This window comes from Psittacula echo (genome assembly GCF_963264785.1).
Source record: "Psittacula echo genome assembly, chromosome: 4".
Lineage (NCBI taxonomy): Eukaryota > Metazoa > Chordata > Aves > Psittaciformes > Psittacidae > Psittacula > Psittacula echo.
Window position 1 is genome coordinate 41,056,081 of NC_137738.1, and position 21,971 is coordinate 41,078,051.

Here is a 21,971-nt window from a genome sequence, read left to right on the forward strand (position 1 = left end):
TTCTAAACATTTACCAGGCAAAGACATACTCAGTTTCAGTCATATCAATAATTAACAGAAATAGCCTTCCAAAATAATGTTTCAATGGAAAAAATATGAGCAATATATTCTTTATGAGCCCAACAGCAACCATTAATAATTTTACCATTGTAACATAACACACAAGTAATACATTGATTTTACAAATTTAGAAATTCTATTATAAATATGCTTTTTACAAAGTTCCCCGGAAGCAAATGTGTTATTTTCATTGAACTAATGTAAATTCTCTGCAGAGGCACTCTTTTCCATACCCACAAAACACTTGTCATACAGTTTGTTAGGCTCTCCCCACCTGCAAGGACTGTCAGCTCCTTATTTGCACCACTTACCCTGCCGGTACTGAAAGAACCCAGGAAGCAGATTTAATGCCGTAACATTTCTGCCACCAGCACCTTTGTAGCGAGCCATAAGTGCTGCTGCTGTGGCTGCTGCGTCTGCTGCTGCTGTATCTGCTTCTCCTGTCTCATGTAGTGTGCAGCGTTTCTTTAGAATACAGCCAGAATTAATTTTTAAAGCACAATCAGGTTTTTCTCCTTCACTGGAAATGCAGGCCTCTTACACAAATCTCTTCACTTGCTCTAATCGGAGAATTCACATGAAGCCAAACCTTAAAAGCATTGTTATATATTTTTGCAGAGATGCAACAGCCAGACAAAGCCAGCTGTATTGGAAGTAGCAGTTCTGCTGGTCTCACTGCCATCATCCTTCTCCACTGTTTTCGTGTGGAAAGATTTAATTATCCAAGCACCAGCCAATCCGCTAGCAGAAACTTCTGATGTCAAGAGCTTGAATAATTCATCCAGGGACTGGGACAACCCAACCACGCTGCCAATATCCTAAAGCAGCAAGATGTGTGGCTGCAAAAAGCAATGCAGCCTTCTCACCAGTGCTTTTGTAATAGTATACTGCTCAGTAAGCATAAAAATGGCTGAATGGCATAGCCCTGTAATAGGTTGTCATACATCAAAAGGAAAGCACCTTTTAAAAGCAACCACTTAGGTTCATCACGGCATACTCTATTTAGACATGGATGTCCTTCAGCTTTGCAATTGAAACAGTGAAGTGGAAGAAACAGCAAACAATGAATCTGAACAGACATGTAGGCCACTTACCTTTTAATCACATATTTGAACTGTTGTATAAGAAGGATGAAAAATGTAAAGATGCACAGAATTTTTGGGGCACCTAGATTGGCCCGAAACATACTCAAATTTCTGATAATATGCACTACTTTCATTAAATCAGAGAACGAGAGCATTTGAACAGACTTTGTTTTGTTCTGGCTAAAAGAAAGGAGCTATGAAACACTATGTGTGGAGAGTTATATGTTGTTCAACCACAGCAGCCAACATAGTACACACTATTGAGAAAAAATACGCCCATCTTCGTTAAGCACAATCTTCACTTAAAGCAGCTGTGAAAAAGCTTCCAGAGTAAAAGCAATAATATAGAAACTCTACTTATGAAAAAGAGCAATATTTTAAGCTACAAAGTTTAATAAACACCTCCATAACTGATGGATTACCCCATTCAGGAGTACCGCACAGAAGCAATACAGGCTCATTTCTTTTCCTTTAAGTCTCCAGTTAAGGTTTTTTATGACACAATGCCAGGAGATTTTTGCTTTTTAAAAAACAACAAACAAACAAAACCATTGGTGGGAGCTCTAAAGCTAATATATTCTTTGTAGGCTGCTAAGTTTAATAGCAATACTATACAATTTTAGAAGAAAAAAAGGATGAGGGAGCTACGGGCAGTGGAAGCAAATCAAGGAAGAAAGAGGGAGAAATTGGTTTCAGTAGCCACTGCAATGCAGCTGACAAGACTCAGCAGTACTGATCCAAAGAATGGGAATATATTTTTAAATGCCTCATACATTTGGGACTGTTAATTTTTTATATTTTGAGAAGAAAGAGAGGATTTGTCAAAGTGTGGCTTTTGGCTATCTGCTTCTATTGAATGTCTTCAGCAGAGACAGTGAGACAGTCCCATTAACAGATCCGTTATCTAAAGATCCAAGCTTTGAGACTCAGGTGCACACACTAGCCATAGGCTGCTCCACCACTGAGCACCAGCCTGCTCCCCATGTTTCTGCAGAAAGAAAATCCATGCCCAAAGGCTTCAAGTTAACCAGTCATCCCTTGCCAAATCCCTACTCGGGAAAATGATGTGTATCGGCACCCATGGGTTCACACCATCATATCTTGCTCAATCTTGAGATAACCTTAGTATGGAGGTTTAGAGGACAAAGGTTTTATGTCATTTGGAGGAATGGAAGTAGAGGAAAAAAAATCCCAATCCATACTGGTGGAATAGTTACAGGAAACTGAAGTGTGGAGAAGCAGTCTCACAGCTGCAGGAACACACTGCCTGCTGTGTAGCATGCTGATGGATAGCAGTTGGCACGCTGCTGAGAACTTCCTGCTGTTACTGTCTGTTTGAAATGTATTTACAAAATATGTATTTTGATTGTACACATTTCTTATTTATTCTTTAATTTCTAAGACAGAAGGTGTCTATCCAGCCGTTAGAAAGATATACAGAATAATTCATCACGCAAAGAATCACAGAATCATAGAACAGTTAGGGTTGGAAAGGACCTTAAGATCATCTAGTTCCAACCCCCCTGCCATGGGCAGGGACACCCCACACTAAGCCATGCCACCCAAGGCCTCATACAACCTGGCCTTTAACACCGCCAAGGATGGAGCATTCACAACCTCCCTGGGCAACCCATTCCAGTGCCTCACCACCCTTACAGTAAAGAGCTTCTTCCTTATATCCAACCTGAACTTCCCCTGTTTAAGTTTGAACCCATTACCCCTTGTCCTGTCACTACAGTCCCTGATGAATAGTCCCTCCCCAGCATCCTTGTAGGCCCCCTTCAGATACTGGAAGGCTGCTATGAGGTCTCCATGCAGCCTTCTCTTCTCCAGGCTGAACAGCCCCAACTTTCTCAGCCTGTCTTCATACGGGAGGTGCTCCAGTCCCCTCATCATCCTCGTGGCCCTCCTCTGGACTTGTTCCAACAGTTCCATGTCCTTCTTATGTTGAGGACACCAGAACTGCACACAATACTCCAAGTGAGGTCTCACGAGAGCAGAGTAGAGGGGCAGGATCACCTTCTTTGACCTGCTGGTCATGCTCCTTCTGATGCAGCCCAGGATACGGTTGGCTTTCTGGGCTGCGAGCGCACACTGAAGGCAGCTCATGTTCATTTTCTCATCGACCAACACCCCCAAGTCCTTCTCCGCAGGGCTGCTCTGAATCTCTTCTCTGCCCAACCCGTAGCTGTGCCTGGGATTGCTCCAACCCAGGTGTAGGACCTTGCACTTGGCATGGTTAAACTTCATCAGGTTGGCATCAGCCCACCTCACAAGTAGCTTGCATTTTAAAAAATACTTGGGTATAATCAATTACAAACCAAACAAATCAATATCTCTTATTTTGTTCTTGGTCAAATTATTCTCACACAAGCACATTCACCAGTCTCTCTTGAAGCACTTGTGTGGACTGTGAAAGTGCTTTAAATTTTGAAACCTGGAAACCCAAACATTTAGCCAATGCCAGAGAATGTGTGCTGAAACTTGGGCTGCTGGCTCCATCTCTCAGCAGCACTTTGACTATCACAGAATACGTTTATACTGTGGCACTTGGGAGATTTCCAGTCATTAAATCTAAGTTCATGCCCTGTTGTGCCTATATTCTCATATGCGCATGTCAAATGTTCCTGCTCCATACAGACACACATTATCTGCACTTTCCTGTGCTCTTGTTTTCACAGGAAGGAACAGAGCATGAACAGAGCACAGTGCACTGATTTAATCTTGATCCTTAGAAGCCAGCACACAGTCCGGACATAACCGTACTGCCCGTAACTGATCTTCACTTTGACTAGAAGGGCTTCCCTTCGCATTTGGAGAAGCAAACATGATTTCCCCAGTGAATTGGAAGATGTTCCCAAAATGTCATTTTTATGACTTTGTGCATCTTTCCTGTGCCCAGTCTTCACAGCACACTTGCTTGTATTTAGTGTTTTCAGTGACTAAAGAACTGTAATTAAATTGTTCTGTTGCCTATTTTGCCTGAATGGGCTGCATTTTGTTCTTTTCCACATATAGAACCAGAATGTATTCAGAACTAATTAATTAATGTATTTGCATTTTATGTTTATCACACTTCTGCCCGTGCTGCTGCTCTACGGTCATTCACGTCATCTCCACTAAATGTATCTTAATCTCCATGTGGCTGTAAATACATTACTCATTTTCATAGTATCTGCACTCAACTGTATACAGTCAGAAATAAAAAAAACGCTTATTAGAAAACCATTATGAACTCATTTAATTCATTTTTAAAAGCAGTATTCTGAAGACGATATTAACTAAAATCAGGATGCTCAACATTTGAGATGATTGTGCACAATGGCTTCAGCACCTTCTGAAAGACTGAGGATTCCCTGTTCTACAGGTGTCTGTTTTTTCACCATGTAGAATGGCATGGGAAATAGTGAACTTAGTGTTCACACACAGATGCCATTTTCTGCACAATACACAAGATGAAAACAGCCTGATACAACTGATCAGAGTCAATTTAGCATTTGTTCTTTTAATTAATTATTTTCCTTAATTTTAAACTTTAAAAGATTGCTTGGATGGTGACAAATCAGCTAGAAACCTAGGAAACCCAGTGAAGTTCATTAGTAAGAATAACTATTCAACATTACACTCAAATTTCAATCCACCCGTGCTAACAGACGGACACACCAGTTTAAGAATGAATTTTTTAGAAAGACTTAAAGATATCAAGATACTGATGAAAAATCATTCTCTTGCCTATAAACACTGTGTCTACTACAGTAGCATCTGTAATGACCATAATAAAAAAATATGACCTACACATATATGTGAGTTTTTTCCAGTTCACTGCAGTTCTGCAGTTGGCATCATGTTACCATTTACACATTTTGCAGTTCTTCGTTTGACATGAAAAGCTTGTGTATAATAACATTTGTGTGTCCGCTCCTCTAGAGGTTCTTACAGCTTGTGTATAATAACATTTGTGTAAGATAATTATTCCTTCTGTGCCTACAGTGAGTTCAATAGCCTAAAAGCAGCAGAGAAAATTTGACTTGGACACAGAAGGGCTCAGAATATACTGAAATAAATCAAAACTAATGGAGACATACTAAGCATACGCTATCCAAGATACTAAATCAGGATGAAGGAACGTAGCGTCTGGAATTTATACATAAATCTATGCAGAAAATCAAGTCAAATATACAGAAAAGACATTCTAAAATCATATCGCAGTTCTTTTCATACCTAAGCTAGTGAAGTAACAATGATTTATTAAAGGTTTACAAAAATGTAGAATCTTCTATTTATTCTGTGGAGAATCTGGGCATTTTAATTCTTAAGATCACTTTTACTATAGTTACACACATTGTAGACATGAAGCTCTACAAAAGCTTACCTAAGGGAAAGAATGCAATTACTACTTTTGAATGCTTGAAGGCATGAGGATTTTAAATACATTTAGAATTAAATTATGAATACTGACATATTCATAGAATCATAGAATGGTTTGGGTTGGAAGGGACCTTAAAGATCGTCTAGTTCCAACCCCCTTTCTGCTGAAGGACATAGATGTTTAAATAAAGCACTTTCACAATGGTTTCATGTTCATCTGATTTTCTTTGTTTTCCTAAGTGTCTCCAAGCACTGACTTAATTATACCACTGGTATTTTAAATGTGATACTTCTCTACCAAGTAATATTGACAAATTCAGTCACTTTTACATTAAGCAGTACCTAACTCAGAGAGTTTTCCCCCTATCTACCACTGAAACTACTCACAAAGTAAGCTACTTCACAGGTACAGAAATCAAAACTAGGGCTACTTTGATGAAGGAGCTTCCTTACAAGCAGATATAAGTAGGAACAAAGCTTGGAGTTTCTCAAAGACTAGTCTAAGTCTTTGGTATTTTCTGCCATCATTCTGGCAGGAAAATCACAACAGTGCTTGTAAAGTTTATCAATGACTCATATTTGGTAAGCACCATTACAGTGGAAACAGAATATCTTAAAAATCAAAGAAATTGAGCTGACTGAAGACTGGAAACAGATTAGTATTTCTAATTAGCTCAGAAAGCAGGGCTACATACTCTGGGATTAACATGAACTTTCGCTGGGAGGTGGAAACTCACTATATAATAGAAACTGAAGTAGACACACTTGTAATTCTGCTACAGGAATGATGTAAGCCACTAGATGTGACAAAAGAAAAATAAATTCTTACAATGCTATCAGGTAAGATATAATCAGCTGAACTGGAGAATAAAAATAATTGTACCAGACACAGTAGCACACACATGGAGTATTATAAAGAGTTCTGGTGATCCATGTTCAAAAAATGTGAGCTTCTGGAAGAGATACTAAGATCAACAGGCTGAAAAGATAACATAAGAGAAAAGTAAAACTATGCAGATTGCTGACTCTCAGTGTCGGCAAATATGTTAGAGAAAGAAATGAGCACCAGAAAAGGAAAAAACTTTTTAAATTAAAAACCATGCACGAGCACCAGAGCAGAAGGTTGCAATTGGATATGAATACATTTAGGCTGCAGTTTGAGGAATGTTTTCACCCTTGAGACCAACAACGCTCTGAAGCAATCTCCCACAACCTGAACAGCATTTTATTGGTGCGGTAGCCTATAAACGCAGATTACACATGACATAGAAGACTTTTTTCAGTGTAAGCTATCCTGTACACCTACCATGAAAATACAAACTCCCAAATGAGATGAAATTATCTATGCAAAAGTAGAGCTGCAAGTATGGGAGAAGTGCACATGATGCCATTCTTCATTGTGTTGCTGAATCTGTCCCCCTGTACTGGGCAGCATGTGGCATAGGTACACCTATGCTTTTCTAATGACAAAATGAGCTTCCTTTAAAACAGGATTTTGAGCCCTTATCACACAGTGTTCCACTTTATCTTAAAATCAATTGAATAGAAGAAAAGCAAACCAAATCAAAATGGAATTTTAAAAAGCACTGTAACTATGGAAAAGTTAGCATTGTTACTACTGAATATTAACAAACAGATCTTGCTGGTGAAAATCATATTAGAAAACCAGAAGCTGAAAAATTTAGGCCCACTGCTGTTTAGTATGTTCTGCAAATTTTCACATAATTCACTGTAATTACTTCTTGAGTCCATCTGTGGGAATCAGATACCACTGATATTATTTTTTTCTTAAATATTTAAAAACACACTCTGTAGATATGAACTACTAAAGTTTATTTCCTTTATACTGAGCTACATCAACTGATGTTAGCAGAATTTTACTGCACTCATGCAGAGAGAAAAATCATATTTGTATACTTTAGCTCGGAACATAAATTGTGAAATCTTATGCATTTGTATAGAATTTATATGTACAAACAATGAAAGACAAATAAGTCACACCCAAAACTGTGAAGTGCTCAGTCCCTAACTGAGCACTTTTTCCTTTCAAGTGTAGCAACTTAGGGTATCAATTTTACAACTAAGAACATCTTAGGCAAAAGCAGGATTCCAGTTAACCTCACAGAATCACAGAATGCTTAAGGTTGGAAGGGACCTCTGGAGGTCATCTGGTCCTACTGCCCTTCTAACATGGGACCACCTACAACCAGCAGCCCAGGACCATGTCCAGAAGGCTTTTGAATATCTCCACTGAGACTCCACAACCTCTCTGGACAACTTATCCCAGAGCTCAGTCACCCTCACAGTGAAAGTGTTTTCTTACGTTCAGAGGGAGCCTCACAGTTTCAGTTTGTGCCCATTGTGTCTGCTCCTGCCACTGGGCACCACTGAGAAGAGCCTGGTTCTGTCCTCTTTTCACCCTCTCTTCAGGGGTTTACATGCATTAACAAGATCTCCCTGAACCTTGCCTTCTCCAGACTGAACGAACAGTCCCAGCTCTCAGCCTCTCCTCATATAAGAGATGCTCCACTCCATTCCTCATCCTCATTCTTACAGTCTCTGCGCTCTCAGGGTTACATGAACATCTTTAAAAAAATGCACTGCTTTGACTACCTTGCCTGATAAAGTCCATTCACCATCAGTGAGTTCTTCTCATGAAAGCTGCATTGGACAAACCATTTTGAACTTCAATCACTGTCATACTCAAGTTAAACACTCAAATACACCACTGAATACACCTAATGGCCTAAACATTCAACGAGCCATCAAAGTGGTAAGAATCATAGCCTGGTCTGTGTTTTCAGCCAGGCAAAGGTAAAAGAGGCTGCCAAAACTTCAACACAAATTGGTGAGCTACAAATTTCAATTCTATTAGAATTTGTTTCAGTGAAAACGTGGTGCCTACAGACAATTCTATTACAGTAACTAAGGGCTGTCGAGGACTGGAAGGCTGTAAAACTGCTCAACCATGGAAAGATAAAGGGAGCTAGTAAAGAAACTGTCTGATCTAGAGCTACAAACAATAAAGAAATATAAACAAGCTTATGATTTACTGCAAGCAATGCTTTAACAAGCCAATGGAAATAAAATTATTTTTTGTCTATCCATCTACAAGCTATTTGTGATGCAAAGAGTCTTAATTTTAGATTAGCTGTTTCTTCACTTTTTTCTCAATGCATGAATGAATAAATAGGAACTTCAGAGTTATACATTTGGCAAGAAGCAGAGTTCTGGCTATCCCTGCAAAAATCTATCCTAATTTGTCCAAATTACAAGCCTTTCCAAATCCTCACATTTATTTTAGCACTTAGACTCTGACAACTCACCTTCACAACCCTGATGAAGCACTAAGCAGACTGCAAATATACTGGTCCCACAAAGTGGCTGAACGTGCTTCAGCTCAGGGAATATTGGGCAAAAATCAATCTTTACTGCCCATAATTGCTTCAGCTCCAAGTAATCCCAGAAAAAAGCTCTTCCACATGCTCAACGCCTATCCCCACTTTCTCTCCCATCACCATGATGGCAGCTAGATTTAGCTCTCTGTTTCAGACATAGAAGGGGCAAAAGTTGAGTTAAAGGGACAAAAGCTCAGTTGAAGGGAGGAACTTGAGGAGGAAAGAAGAAAGATGTGAATTATCTAAAGAGCATGTATCCAGAAGGTGGGAAAAACCTCTGAATGGCAGCTGGAAAAGTGAAACAAACAGGTTGAATCTGCTCATACTATTGAATATCTGTCCTTGAATATCTGATACTATTATAATTGCCAAAACAACTGGCAGAAGTTACATATGCCAGATGTAATTGTGTCTGTACAAACTTTATTTTCTTTCCTTCTATGCATGCGACAAGATCAGACTTTAATTAAACAACCACACAGGTTTCATCCAAATGCCCCCTACCATTTTTGGTGCATAAATATAAAATGGTCAATTAAGAAACTGTGGGGTTTTGTACTGTTTACAATTTTGCCTTCCAAGTCAGATCTAAAAAAAAAAAAAAAAAAAAAAAACCACAAAAGAAAGAAAAAAAAAATCCCCAAAGCCCAACTCTTTTGAATAAAAAATGTAAAAGAAAACTCATTAACAATGCTCATGAAAACAATTTAAACAGCTGAAAACAGATCTTAGGAGTGATGGACTTGATCATACATCAAAATCACAGTCTGGTCTCAGAATATCATCCCACCCCAAAATCCTAGGATGTAAGCTCATAATCAGCAACTGTGTATCTTCACTTATGACTTTCATTTGTTCATATACTATGCCAGTTTATTCAGTGGTACTGCACTTATCTGAATGACTCTGGCATAAAACTGGACATTGTCAAATTAAAATGTACCTGTCCAGGCATTGATGACTATTTGTAAAGGTGATTTTGAATGGTTCTGTAAAACACCACAATTAAGTAGATCAAACTGGCATTGTCACTACTGTGTCTCCCTTTAACAGTTCTTTCTGTAGTAGCAGATCATAGACACCACCATGCAGATGACAGAATATTTGTAGCAACTATGTCACTTAAAAGGACAAGAAGCAAAACTCGGTTATCGCGTTAGAATAATGAAGTCCCTGGTCTTGTTGTAGGGCAGGAGCAGCAGTGGCCGTGTCCTGACAAGGGAAAGCAGCCCCCCTGCCCTTGACAGCTCAGCAGAAACTGAGCTTAACAAGTTCAGTGGGGGAGTCTGTGCAGCAAAGTGTGAGACTTCTGGGTAACGCTGCCCTGAAGGAAAAGGCAGTGGTGGCCTGCAAGCAAATAATCCTCCTCATCCCTAATAGTCAGGAGCAAGCAAGGCTTAACATCAAGCATCTATGATACATGAAGGCTGCCCTTTAGACAAAAAGGAGATACTAATTTTGCATAGTGGCAATTATTTTTTAAAAGGCCTACTAGGCTACTACCTCTCTTATATCTGGTCCTGTTCCTCCCCCCCCTTTTTTTTTTTTTGTAGCAGTAAATTATTTTCTTAATCATTTACTTAAACATAACCATGATCTTAGTCATCATTCATACCCTAATCCTGCACCATGCAAACTAAAGAGAATTTAGCAAGTGAATGGAACACTTGTCATTGAAATTTATTAATTGTCATTGAAATTATACCTTGCATTGGTAACCGTTTCTCATGTGAAATACAAAGGTACACTTCCTTCATATTATTGTTTTACAGCATATTCATTTGTAAAGAGAAAATATTTCCCTGTCATGCAAAAAAGTTTTGCTGTTAGTGGTCCCTGATCAATAAACTTCTGCAATTACCACCTCCTAGCATGATTTTTTCCTAGAAATAGTATCTTTGCAAGAAGCCTGAAAACTGGAAGATAAACTGGGTTCATCAAGTAGACAACTCACGGTAAGAATTTCTTTCTGTTCCCCTGTGGGAACCCTATTCTAATTAAATTGACAGCATCATGATTTTGACAGATGTATTATTCTCTATAAAAATAAGCAGAAGATGGGATTCCCCCCTAGAGTAGTTCATGTGTACTGGATATCCAAAATTATATTAAAATTGTATGAAAAAGAAAAAATTGTAAGCATATTCAGAGCAGGTTGTTCAATAAACAAAACAGAACATAACCAACAACCACCATCACCACAAAATGCATAAACACAAGGACATCTCAAATTTCCCCAGGAACCATGCTGTGACTGAACACTGTTAACATTTAATATATTCCTTGTCAAATGTGACAACTCTTAGTTATATTTTTAATCAGAAAAATTCTTCAAGATTTTATCACAGCTTTTATGTAAGTGAATGACTGCAGACTATCTATGGGGCATCTGAAACACAGTGAAGGAAAACCCCACTCCACTGAAGCAAAATGATACCTTGCTAATAACAGTAATTGTGGCAGAACTTAACCCAGAAGTTTCATCAAAAATTCCGTACCTAAGGCACTAGCACACAGATTGCAACATGCAGCCTGAACACTTTAACCCAAAGGAGGAGCCTTATGCATACAGAATCAGTGTCTTGCATTACTTGTCCTGTAAGAAGAAATGAAGGTACGGGGTCTGGTTCAGCCTGGAGCAGACATGGCTTCAGGGGACCTAGCTGCAGCTCTCTAATAGCCATGGGGAGGCCTGTCACAGGATGGAGCTGGGTTTTCTACAGCATGGCAGGAGGATGAGGGACAGTGGGCAGAAGCTGAAACAAGAGATATTGTTTCAGCAAACGAAATGCTTTCTCACTCAGAGGACTGTCAGAGAGTAAATCAGGTCATTCAGAGAGGCTGTGTGCAGTCTACGTCCACAGAGATAAAGCCCCGAGCAACCTAGTCTGAGCTCACAGATGATCCAGCTGTAAACTGTAAATCAAACTACAGACCTTCTTCCAGCTCGCATATTCCTACCATTATATGGCACAGAGATAATGTCAGACCTCCTGACAAAGAGAAAATGGAAATTTCTTTTTATAAATAACTAATAGGAGCAAAACCAAATGAAGTTCATTCAGTAGACCAGCCAGCTGCACAGTAACCAGAAAACACACATAGACATGCTGCTTTAAGGAGGTTTGTTCATCCCATACTGGCATACAGGTGCAGAAGTGAAAGCAGTTACGAGATTGTTCAGTCATGCATACAGAAAAGGAGAGTAGTCACAACTACACACATTTAGACAGTTTTTGTTAAAAGTATTATTTTATTAAATCTCAGAATTTTCTCAAGTCCATCTAATTTTCACCTAATATAAGGTTCCAAGATAATCCTGACGAATACTCCCCACTGCCTGGAACACCAATGCGTAATCTCCAGCCCGGGAATACATAAACCTGACAGGCAAATTTCAGAGCCCTTGACATTCCACTGCTAGTAAGGAAGTAACAAGAACATCAGTCTCAAGGAGCATGTGTAAGTTACATGTGGTTTGATTTGCCATATGTTGCCAGAAAAAAATCTTTGTCTTGGTCCAATTCATACTCAAGAGGAAAAATGCAGTAAGAATACATTTTTAAGAACAAAAAAACCCCTCCTCCAGCTCATTCACACCTCACACCACGTAATGAGCTTCAGAAGAAACTCTGCAAGCTAAATATGCACGTGTATGTGAATTTTATAAGGCACTCTGTGGAACTATCTGCAGCTAAGTGAGATAAACAATAATGCCTACACCATAAACATAACTTACTGAAAGGATTCCTGTTTTGCTGAACAGTTGCACTGAACATTATACTGTTCTGGCTGTATTTATTCCTGCCTTTGGTCTGCCCTGATGCAACTCCTCTGCAGAATAGGAAGGCAGAGTATCGTAGCATTTACTGCACTTTTCTTTACAGAAAAAAACCCCCAAACAGACCCTCCAGACTTTAAATCCATTTTATTCTGCTGGAGCAGTGTGAAAGTAGGTTCCCCTAAACCAAGAATATGATCCAAAGATAAAGTCAATGCTGGCATGGTTTTTATTTGTTGTATTTCTCAAACATCTTTGTAATACTTATGCTGTGCTAGTACATGGTGATCGCTATCAAAGGCAATGACTAGGTAGCTAATTACAGTTTCAGAAGACATTAGCAATTGGTATAATAGCACTCATACATGTTCCAGTGGGCACAATACGCTGTTTATATTCATGTTTATATTCATGTTTATATTCATGAGCACAGAACCAGTAACCTCATAAACTAAGAGACAATACAGTAGGTAGAATATCCACATGCTCTAGGACTTACATCTACCTATGGTACCAGAGAAAAGTGGAGTGCAGGAACATTCATTGTGGAGGCAAAATGTCTTCTCAAATTTCCTGTGGGCTCTCTAAGTGTGAACTGAATTACAAACTCAAAATTCTTTCACTTCTACCTAAATGGCTGCACAAAGAAAGTGTTACAGAAACTCATTGGATATTTTTAATCTAGTCGACCTGATCATCCTTGAGGATATTTGAATACACCAAATACAAACACATATCCCAACTCATAAGGGCATGACAACTTGGCTGCATTAAGTCCCTACCATTCCAACCTTGGCTTCATTAGGAAAAGGCAAGGATCAGAGAAGACATAGGACAGCACCCAGGTGACTTCTCTTTGGGGTGATCAAGACCCCAGGAATCTGGGGCATGTATGTTAAATTTAGTTACAGACATTACTGCAGACTCCAGCTTTCTTGTCTTCTCTACAAGCTTTGCTTCATGCTCAACAGAGTCAGCAGAAAGTATTACTGTGTAATATCATACTTCATCACACCCACTTAACATGAAAAATATTGAATCACAAAAAAGGGCTTTGTGAGAAGCATATATCTTCTAAGAAATTACCAGAAATGTTCATTAAAGTAAAAATAAAAATGTGTATAAATCCACTGAAATTAACTTCTATATGTGCTTAACAACAAACTTCATCACTTGCATTATTTAGTTTTAAATGAGAGGATTAAAGCGTACCCTACATTTAGCAACATAACATCTTCCCTAAAATCTGTACATACTACAGAAACATAGGGTAAAAACACCTGAGGAAAAACATTGTTAAAGCAATCTTGTTTGGTTGCTGGGTTTTTTTCACTGTATCTAGGACATGTTTCTTCCTTTTGTTTTGTTTTCAGTTACCATCATACTAAAAAAAAAAAAAAAAAAGTAAATCTAACCCATATATTTGGTTTGTTTTGTACAACTGCTGTTTTAATTACATATAGCATATAACTCTTCCTTTTCTGTGCCATTGTTTCATGACATACTTGAAGCCAACTTCTAGAAAGCTTAGAAGTTCACAACCTGACTGTGATTCCACACTGAGCTATTTCACTGACATCATTAGGTTACATGAGAGTAAAGTAGAGCATGGTGAAAATCTTAGTGAGCTGAGTTTATGTAGATTGGATTATATATTCTTTGTAAAGCCAAATTAAATGAAAGGAAAAAAAGAGATTTAAACTTTACCTTTCTAAAATAATTTTGTCCTTTTGTAACTCTCTAGGAAGCTTCTACTGTATTCCCAAAATAGAAAACCAAAATTATCATGAAAATCCGCACAGACACAAAGTATCTGAATTTCATAATCAGTACACAAAACCCCTGTGAGGCCTTCCAGGATGCACAAGAACTCTTCTCAGTTTTGTCTAAAGATAACAGAATACTTGTCCTGGGTTCAGCAGTAGCAGTCACTTTTTCTCCTACTTAGTGGCTGGTGCAGTGCTGTGTTTTTGACTTTCAGCCTGAGAACAATGCTGATAACACCGATGTTTTTAGTTGCTCCTCAGTAATGTTTACTCTGACCAAGGACTTTCTGAGTCTCATGCTCTGCCAGGGAGGAGGGGAAGCCGGGAGGAAGCAGAGACAGGACATCTGACCCAAACTAGCCAAAGAGGTATTCCATACCATAGCACGTCATGCCCAGTATATAAACTGGGGGGGAGTTACCCGGAAGGGCTATATCACTGCTTGGGTTGGGCTGGGTATCGGTCGGCAGGTGGTGAGCGGTTGTATTCTCTTCCTTTGTTATTTCCCTCATCATTATTATTATTGGTGGTAGCAGTAGTGATTTGTGTTATACCTTAGTTAATGGACTGTTCTTATCTCAACCCATGGGAGTTACATTCTTTCAATTCTCTTCGCTATCCCTCTGGGAGTCGGGGGGGGGGGGGGGGGGCGGTAAAGGGGGAAGTGAGCAAGCAGCTGCATGGTTCTGAGTTACCAGCTGGGCTTGAACCACGACAATACTGAAAGACAAAACATGAAGACTGTGCTATGTAGATCAGATATCATGATCCTGATGAACTTGGTGAAAGGTAATTGCAGCTCACCAAAAATTACCACCCCCAAACATTTGCTTATTTTTAGTTTTAAATTAACTTTTAAAAAACACATTAAGATCTGAGTTATGAGGCTAAGTATCTTAATGGTTAAGATACATTATAGCAAAGCTGCCTCTCCAGTCTGAGGTATGGACCCTGTAAGATGCCGGAGCAGAAAGCGTGGCTTCCAAAGAGCCACATCCCTTCTGTTCTCACAGCAGTAGCCACTACCCTGACTCCACAGGGGAAGCAGCAGCTCCAGCTTGGACTTCAGGGCTCTGGCACAGGCAAAGTAGGCAGCACAGTGGTGACCTTGTTCCTGTCCAGCAACGTGCTGCCTTTATTTTATGTATGCCAAGTGAATTCCTGTTAAATATATGACTTCCTCAAGAGGTGTTAAAGAAGCAGTGTGCATACTGCTGGTGCAGAAGGATGCAATGGCAACAGGAAAGACAGCACAAGAGCTGAATTTAATTTCCTGTTTAGAAATATAGCTGCATGTCCATATGCTGTAACTGAGCTGCAACTGTGGTGCTGGCTCATGAACACAAAAAGTGAACCTGTTTACAACACTGATAGGTATTTCCTACCAGGCTGCAGCAACTGGTAAATCTTACACTAAACACAATGTTGTAACACAGGAACGACATTTGTCTCTTACTCTCCTTATGACAAGAACGGGACAAATAGCTGGCATTTATCTTTTAACACTTACTCGAACAAAAGAAAATGGATTTGTTCAGCTCCTCTGCAGTTTGTAGTAAGAATGTGTACCTGGCCTATCCATCACCTCTATTAAAGATAATAACTAGTTTCAGAGAAAAAGCAAGATCTGTGTCTAAGAAGTCAGCTGCTCATTTTGATTTGTGCATGTCCACTGTAGAGTAAGAAGAGGCTTCAGCCTATTTTGAGCTAATAAATAAATACCTACATGATGTCAGAAAAATTGAGTATTTGCTTATGATAATTCATATTATGTGGTACCATCAGCAGTTCATGCAATGGGTTTTCCTAATTTCAGTATAAAATGCTGATTTCTTCTATAATTTTTGCCAAGACAAACAAGCTATTATAAAATGTAGCTATTACTGACCAGCATAAAACCATACCCCAGAAAAAAATCCCATTAACAAAGAAATGTAGTACTGGGTGAATTTCTCCCACCTCGACACTTCTGGGAGAACCCGGCCTTTTGCTACTTGCTTTTATTTACTAGTGTGATTTCTAGCTGGTAAAACAGGCCCTTGACTCATGAAGGGAAGCCATACTCTGGATGAAGCACATACCTCTATTAAATCCTCCTAGAAGCAGCACGCAGAGCAGGGAGGGGCAGGGGGCACAGAATGGACTGAGTAGCCAATGGTGGATGGTGCGAGCTGCTGGACTTGGCAGCAGAGCTGGCAAAGGGGCCAGGCCCCTGCCAGGCTCCTCCTCAAGGGAGGTCTGGCTGTAAAACACCTGCAAGACCTGAATTGCTTCCTACCAATTCAGTGCTGTGTTTCACACCATGGTTATGCAAACTCTTCCTCTACCAGTTTGGTTATGAATTTCTCCCAGTGACAGTGTTTGCATCCAAGACTGCACCTCTTAATTTTGAATTATTCCTCTAGTCTGGGAAAGAAATATATCTTATCTATGACACAGTAGAAAATTTAAATGCTTTCTGGTCAACAAACAAGCCCAAACATGTCTAACGCACGGCACACAAGAGCTCAAATACTTCATTCAGCTGCTTAACGGGACGTAACATTCACAGCATTACAACAAGTGTTTTCAGCTCGCTTGGCTTTTATATCCTTGGCATAGAGATATTTGACTACTGATATTATTTCATACCAGGAAACTAGAAAAACAGAGACGGAAATGATTACGTGCTACAACCTGCTATCTTGATCTATGCCTCAAAAAACTGATAGCTGCATACCACAGTATTTTCTAATTGTTTTGGCAAAGGAGTTATACTTCCTGAAAGACACTGAAGATTTCAAGTCCATGATGCAAGTTCAAGAAGCATTTATCAACTTCAGCAGGTACAAACTGTGTCCTAATCTGGAGAGAGCTTAATAGCAAAATGCTGTGAAAAACTGTTTCCCATTGCTACTCTAGACTAGTCCAAACTTGTTGTTTGATTTAGGAAACATCAGCAGTCAAGCCACAGAGAAATAACTAAATTCAGGATTTTTGGCCTATATCCACATCTCATAAAAAAACCCCAGGCATCTACCAAATACACATACAAATTCAGGTTTCTAAACCTAGAAAATTAAATGCATATGCAAATGTATTTTGAATACTTTACATATTCAATAAATAATAATAATAACAATAATAATATGTAATCTATGGATTTACATACTTGTATGAAGTATGCATGCCAATTTTTACTTGGACAGGTTTAACAAAGATGATGAGCCCACCGGACTCGCTTCTGAGAATATAAACACTTTTGAAATCATTAAGTTAGGTTTTCTATACCAGCAGATATGCAAGGTAGTGCTCTGCATAGAATGTGAAATCAGAAGTCAATCTGATAACATCACATCATTCTTCCCTCTCCCTTCATGCGGCACCATAGGGATAGGCACATGGATAGTAGCAGAGTAGGGACAGGGAGAACAGCATGGCTGAGGAGTTCAGGGAGGAAGTGTTCATAGAATGGTTAGGGTTGGAAGGGACCTTAAAGATCATCTAGTTCCAATGTTTCAATTCTGTAACTTCTTCTGAGTGCTTCTCTAATACCTTCCCATAATGTGATTTGACCAGGGATCATTACCGACTGACTCAAGCTGCAAGATAATCCTGTATGCAAAAGTTCCAGTCATTTCTATGACACCAATTTACTGTATTATACTCTTCAGTGGCCTTATTATATTATGTTTAGCTTAGTACAGCACCTATAGAAAACTCCCATTTCAAATTCTAATCAAACATATTTATGTTTTTAGGATGCATATTAGCATTACGCCCTAGCAATACAAACATTTGGTAGGCCCCATATGGACACAGGTAAAACACACAGTGCCTGCTCAAAGGGTCTGCCTCGATCTTTCACACGAGTAGTCCTTCTGGTATCATTAGCTGTACATGCATAATGATACAGGCTAGCTTCTCAGTGCTCTACTCAAGTGAAATGGAGCGATGATGACTCACTCTGAAGTAATTTCTGTCCTTACATAAGTCTTTTCATTGGGTAAAATATAGCTCAAACAAACACTGGAAAAACAGGCAAAAAATTAGGAGAATAAAAAGCAAACAGAAATAAATTTACACTTGATTACCAGAGTTGCACTAAATATTTGTTTTTAATTTGTGTTTTAGAATAGCGTGGTTTGTGTTATATAATGAATATATAATATAGTATTAAAAACCCCATGATGTCTGTATTATTACAAATACTGCTTTCAAAGTAAATCTTAATGTGATTTTGCTAAGTGTTGAAAACATTCACAGTGCTTCCTAGATGGAACAGAATTGGATGTGGGTAAGGTTATGCTGTTTGGTTTTATGTGTATTTTTTTAAATTTAAATCGAAACTGGATATCTGTTGGAGGCAACAACTTAAAAATGTGCTAAAAAGAAAAAGAATAAATTAATCTGAACAGTTAGACTGGGAAGCATGAACAACTGAGTGTGGAAAATTATCTATCTTCTGCTAAATCTCAGCCAGTACTCTTATAAAAAACCAGCAAAAGAATAAACAAACATATAGACAATTGCTGTGGCAATTAAAAGTACTTAAGCTTTCACACAGAAATAGGGAATGCAAAATGGTGGGGTTTAGTAGCGTCCATTATAAAAGCAGGCAGAGTTCTAATGTGCTGTCACATCCTATAGGGTCAAAAGCGTTCTGCTTTCCTGATGAATCAATACAATTCTGCATGAAGACAATCTGAGAGGCAGAGGATATTAAAACCAGTGTTCTAGCAGGGAATGCACGATGGGACATTTTGCAGGTACCTTAATTTTTTATTATTAGAGAAGCACATGAATCTCTGTGATGTCAAATAGGGCTGAAGGTGCTCTTAATTTCTGAAAATGAGGCCACTTTTAATTAGATAAAGAGATACGGATATAGCTCTAGGGATCCAAATTAAAAATGTAGCTTTTAAAAAATAAATCGTGAGGTACACTACAAGTCAAATGTATCACAGCTAGACTAAGTAACCTTTAAAGTATCCCCCATTTAAAAAAATACCATTAGCAGAGCTGCATGTGTCCCTACAAAACAAACTGATTACAGCTCCTTTCCATCCCCCACAGCAAGTAACGTTTTAGGCAGGAATAATGAAATATGACAGTGTTTCTGCCAGTGCTCCTGGCTAATACCCTGGCTAATACCCTTCAGCTTACATGCACATGTTCATGCATGTATACATGAATGCACAACATAAATATGCGTGTGCATATGCACGTTTGTGATACAGCTATTTCAGTGACCATTTCAGTATTAACAGTACTGATAATAATAATAATAGCAACAACAACAACAGTAATAATGCCACCTGAAACATCCATTTGAAATGTAGTTTTCTGCAAAAAGAATAAATAGGGAAGCAGATAAATGTGTAACAGTTTTTCATCAGACTTTGCCAAGCTTTACCTCAGCAGTCAGGTTCTACCAACAAATGAGAACTGAAAGCTGGGATAAACCTTATAAGCCAGTGCCTGGGCTGTGAGCCTGAATAAAGTGTTTCTCCAGACCTCAGCTGAGTCATCCCACCAGCTGTTCCCAGATGTTCAATTTGCCATTTGGCTGAAACATTAATTCTTTTCCTTTTTGCTTGCTCCTGCTAACCCAGATCTGGTCCCTGCACCCACTTACCCCACATGAAGTTTGGCCAGCTTGACTTGCATTTCCTTTAGGGCCATGCCCTGTTATACATGCTCCCTCTCTGATTCCCAGCGTGGCTTCAGAGTGCTGGCTCACCAGCATCTTAGTGGCAGGATATCTCCACATGTCCTTAATTAATTCCTGATCACAGTTCTGGGGTGCCAGAATCTTTCCCATTGGAAGCAAGTACATACACCTTCATTGTATTTCTTGGCTATCTCACTTTTTTCACACAGCAGCAATTTCTCCACTAACCTTGTTAAAAGGCCTCCCTGAGATAGAGTTTTAATTATAATTATCATTATTGTGATACAATCATATTTGTATATGGCTTGCCTAGTGGAGCTTGTGTCACTGAACCTCCACACATTATAAATATCTTTCACCTATAGCTTAACGTAGATATAAATGAACTAAGATTTTCAACTGAAAAATCCTCTTTAGTCCCAATACAAATAGTTCTTTGAGTTCTCTTTTTTATGAATACAAACACCTTTTTGCATTGGTTTGTGGATGTTGAGGTAGAAAACCATGACCAAAACAGTGCTGTAGCATATGGGAAAAATACAAACTACAATACTGCTTTGAATGAAAGAATCTTTCCCTTCAAAATCTACTGACAAGAATTTCAAAGCTGTAAATTATAATTTATAAATGAAAACTTGAATTGATAATTTTAATTAAAGGCTTGGATTAATTAATAACAGTTTGCTTCCTAGGTGAAATAACCCAGTTTTCAAATTCTCCTGAAAAAATCACACTCTGTGTTGACAGTATTATAAAGAAAATCTGGAGAAACATAAATGATCCAGTAATGAGTCCGAAAAAAGCAGAATATTAGAAAAGTATTGACAAGGACTAGTCCTGTACAAGTAGCAATGCATAAATTTTGGACTATAAATTACTGCTACTACCTTATCTGGATGTTTTGTATTAAACAGTTTGTTGATATTTACAGATTTTTAAATGTGAATATGCAGAAACATTAAAATTCGTAGCTAATTTAAAGTAAAGAATATGGCTCATCAAAGTAAGAGCCTAACCTTTTAATATGGTGTTATTACTTAAAATAAAACCACTTTGGATATTTTGTAGGATCAGACTTAATGGATGCTGAGCTGCAACAATGTCTGGGTGGTAGGACTCTCCTTTAGGAGCCCCACCTCTCACTTCTGCAGCCTCACCTTTGGCAGCTGCCAAAACACTCACCCAACCCATCCTCCAGCAACTTTTCAGAGATCTCGCAGGTCCCCTAAGAAAGCATCTCCTAAGTTTTCACGCAGTCCAGGACTAGTAGTTGTGAAACATTTGTAGGACAGTCTCAACAGTTTTCCCTTGGACACACCCTGCCAGATGGAGAACCATACACATGGACATGTAGTCAAGACTGTCAGTGAAAGTGTTATCAGATCCCAGACAATTTTTTCTATTAACATTCTGGATGAACAGTGTGCTGGATTTTTCTGGATAAACTGTGCATTGGTCTTCTCACCAGCCAAATGATAAACACATTCACTCTGGAAATAAAGGCAATGGAAGCATCCTAAAGACTAAGCCAGTCTTTCTATTTCAGGGCAGATCGGTAGCACACTTTGGCAGGCTGATTTGGCAGGGCCATGCAGGTCAATCAGTCCCCCTTACAAATAACTGCGGATTAATCAGAGACTGCCTCAAGTAGCCTGAGGAACTATGGCAATGAAACTACTGCAATAAAACAAGCTACAATGAAGCACAGAACAGGTACAGATGTGAAAAAGGTAACTATCATTCAAAGTTGTGGAGAAAATGTACATTCTGCACTTTCAGCATTGCCATAGCTTTCAAGGTGAAAAAAACAAAGTTCTTTGAATGAAGTTCTATAGAATTCTAGTTGCAGTAAAATGAAGA

At 38.8% G+C, this 21,971-nt stretch overlaps 1 protein-coding gene across 5 annotated transcripts in view; it reads right to left on the bottom strand.

Moving 5' to 3' along the window:
• Nucleotides 1-21,971, bottom strand: part of SYNE1 (spectrin repeat containing nuclear envelope protein 1) — a gene marked incomplete at its 5' end in the record, with an annotated part of 295,244 nt that overhangs the window by 254,404 nt on the left and 18,869 nt on the right. The window contains one exon of one of the 5 annotated variants that reach the window (XM_080616379.1): nucleotides 372-450. The exons of the other annotated variants lie outside the window; for them this stretch is intronic. Within the exon in view, the coding sequence (XP_080472505.1) occupies nucleotides 372-450 (79 nt within the window). Of the gene's footprint in view, nucleotides 1-371; nucleotides 451-21,971 lie in introns of those variants that run through there. 5 annotated transcript variants of the gene reach the window in all.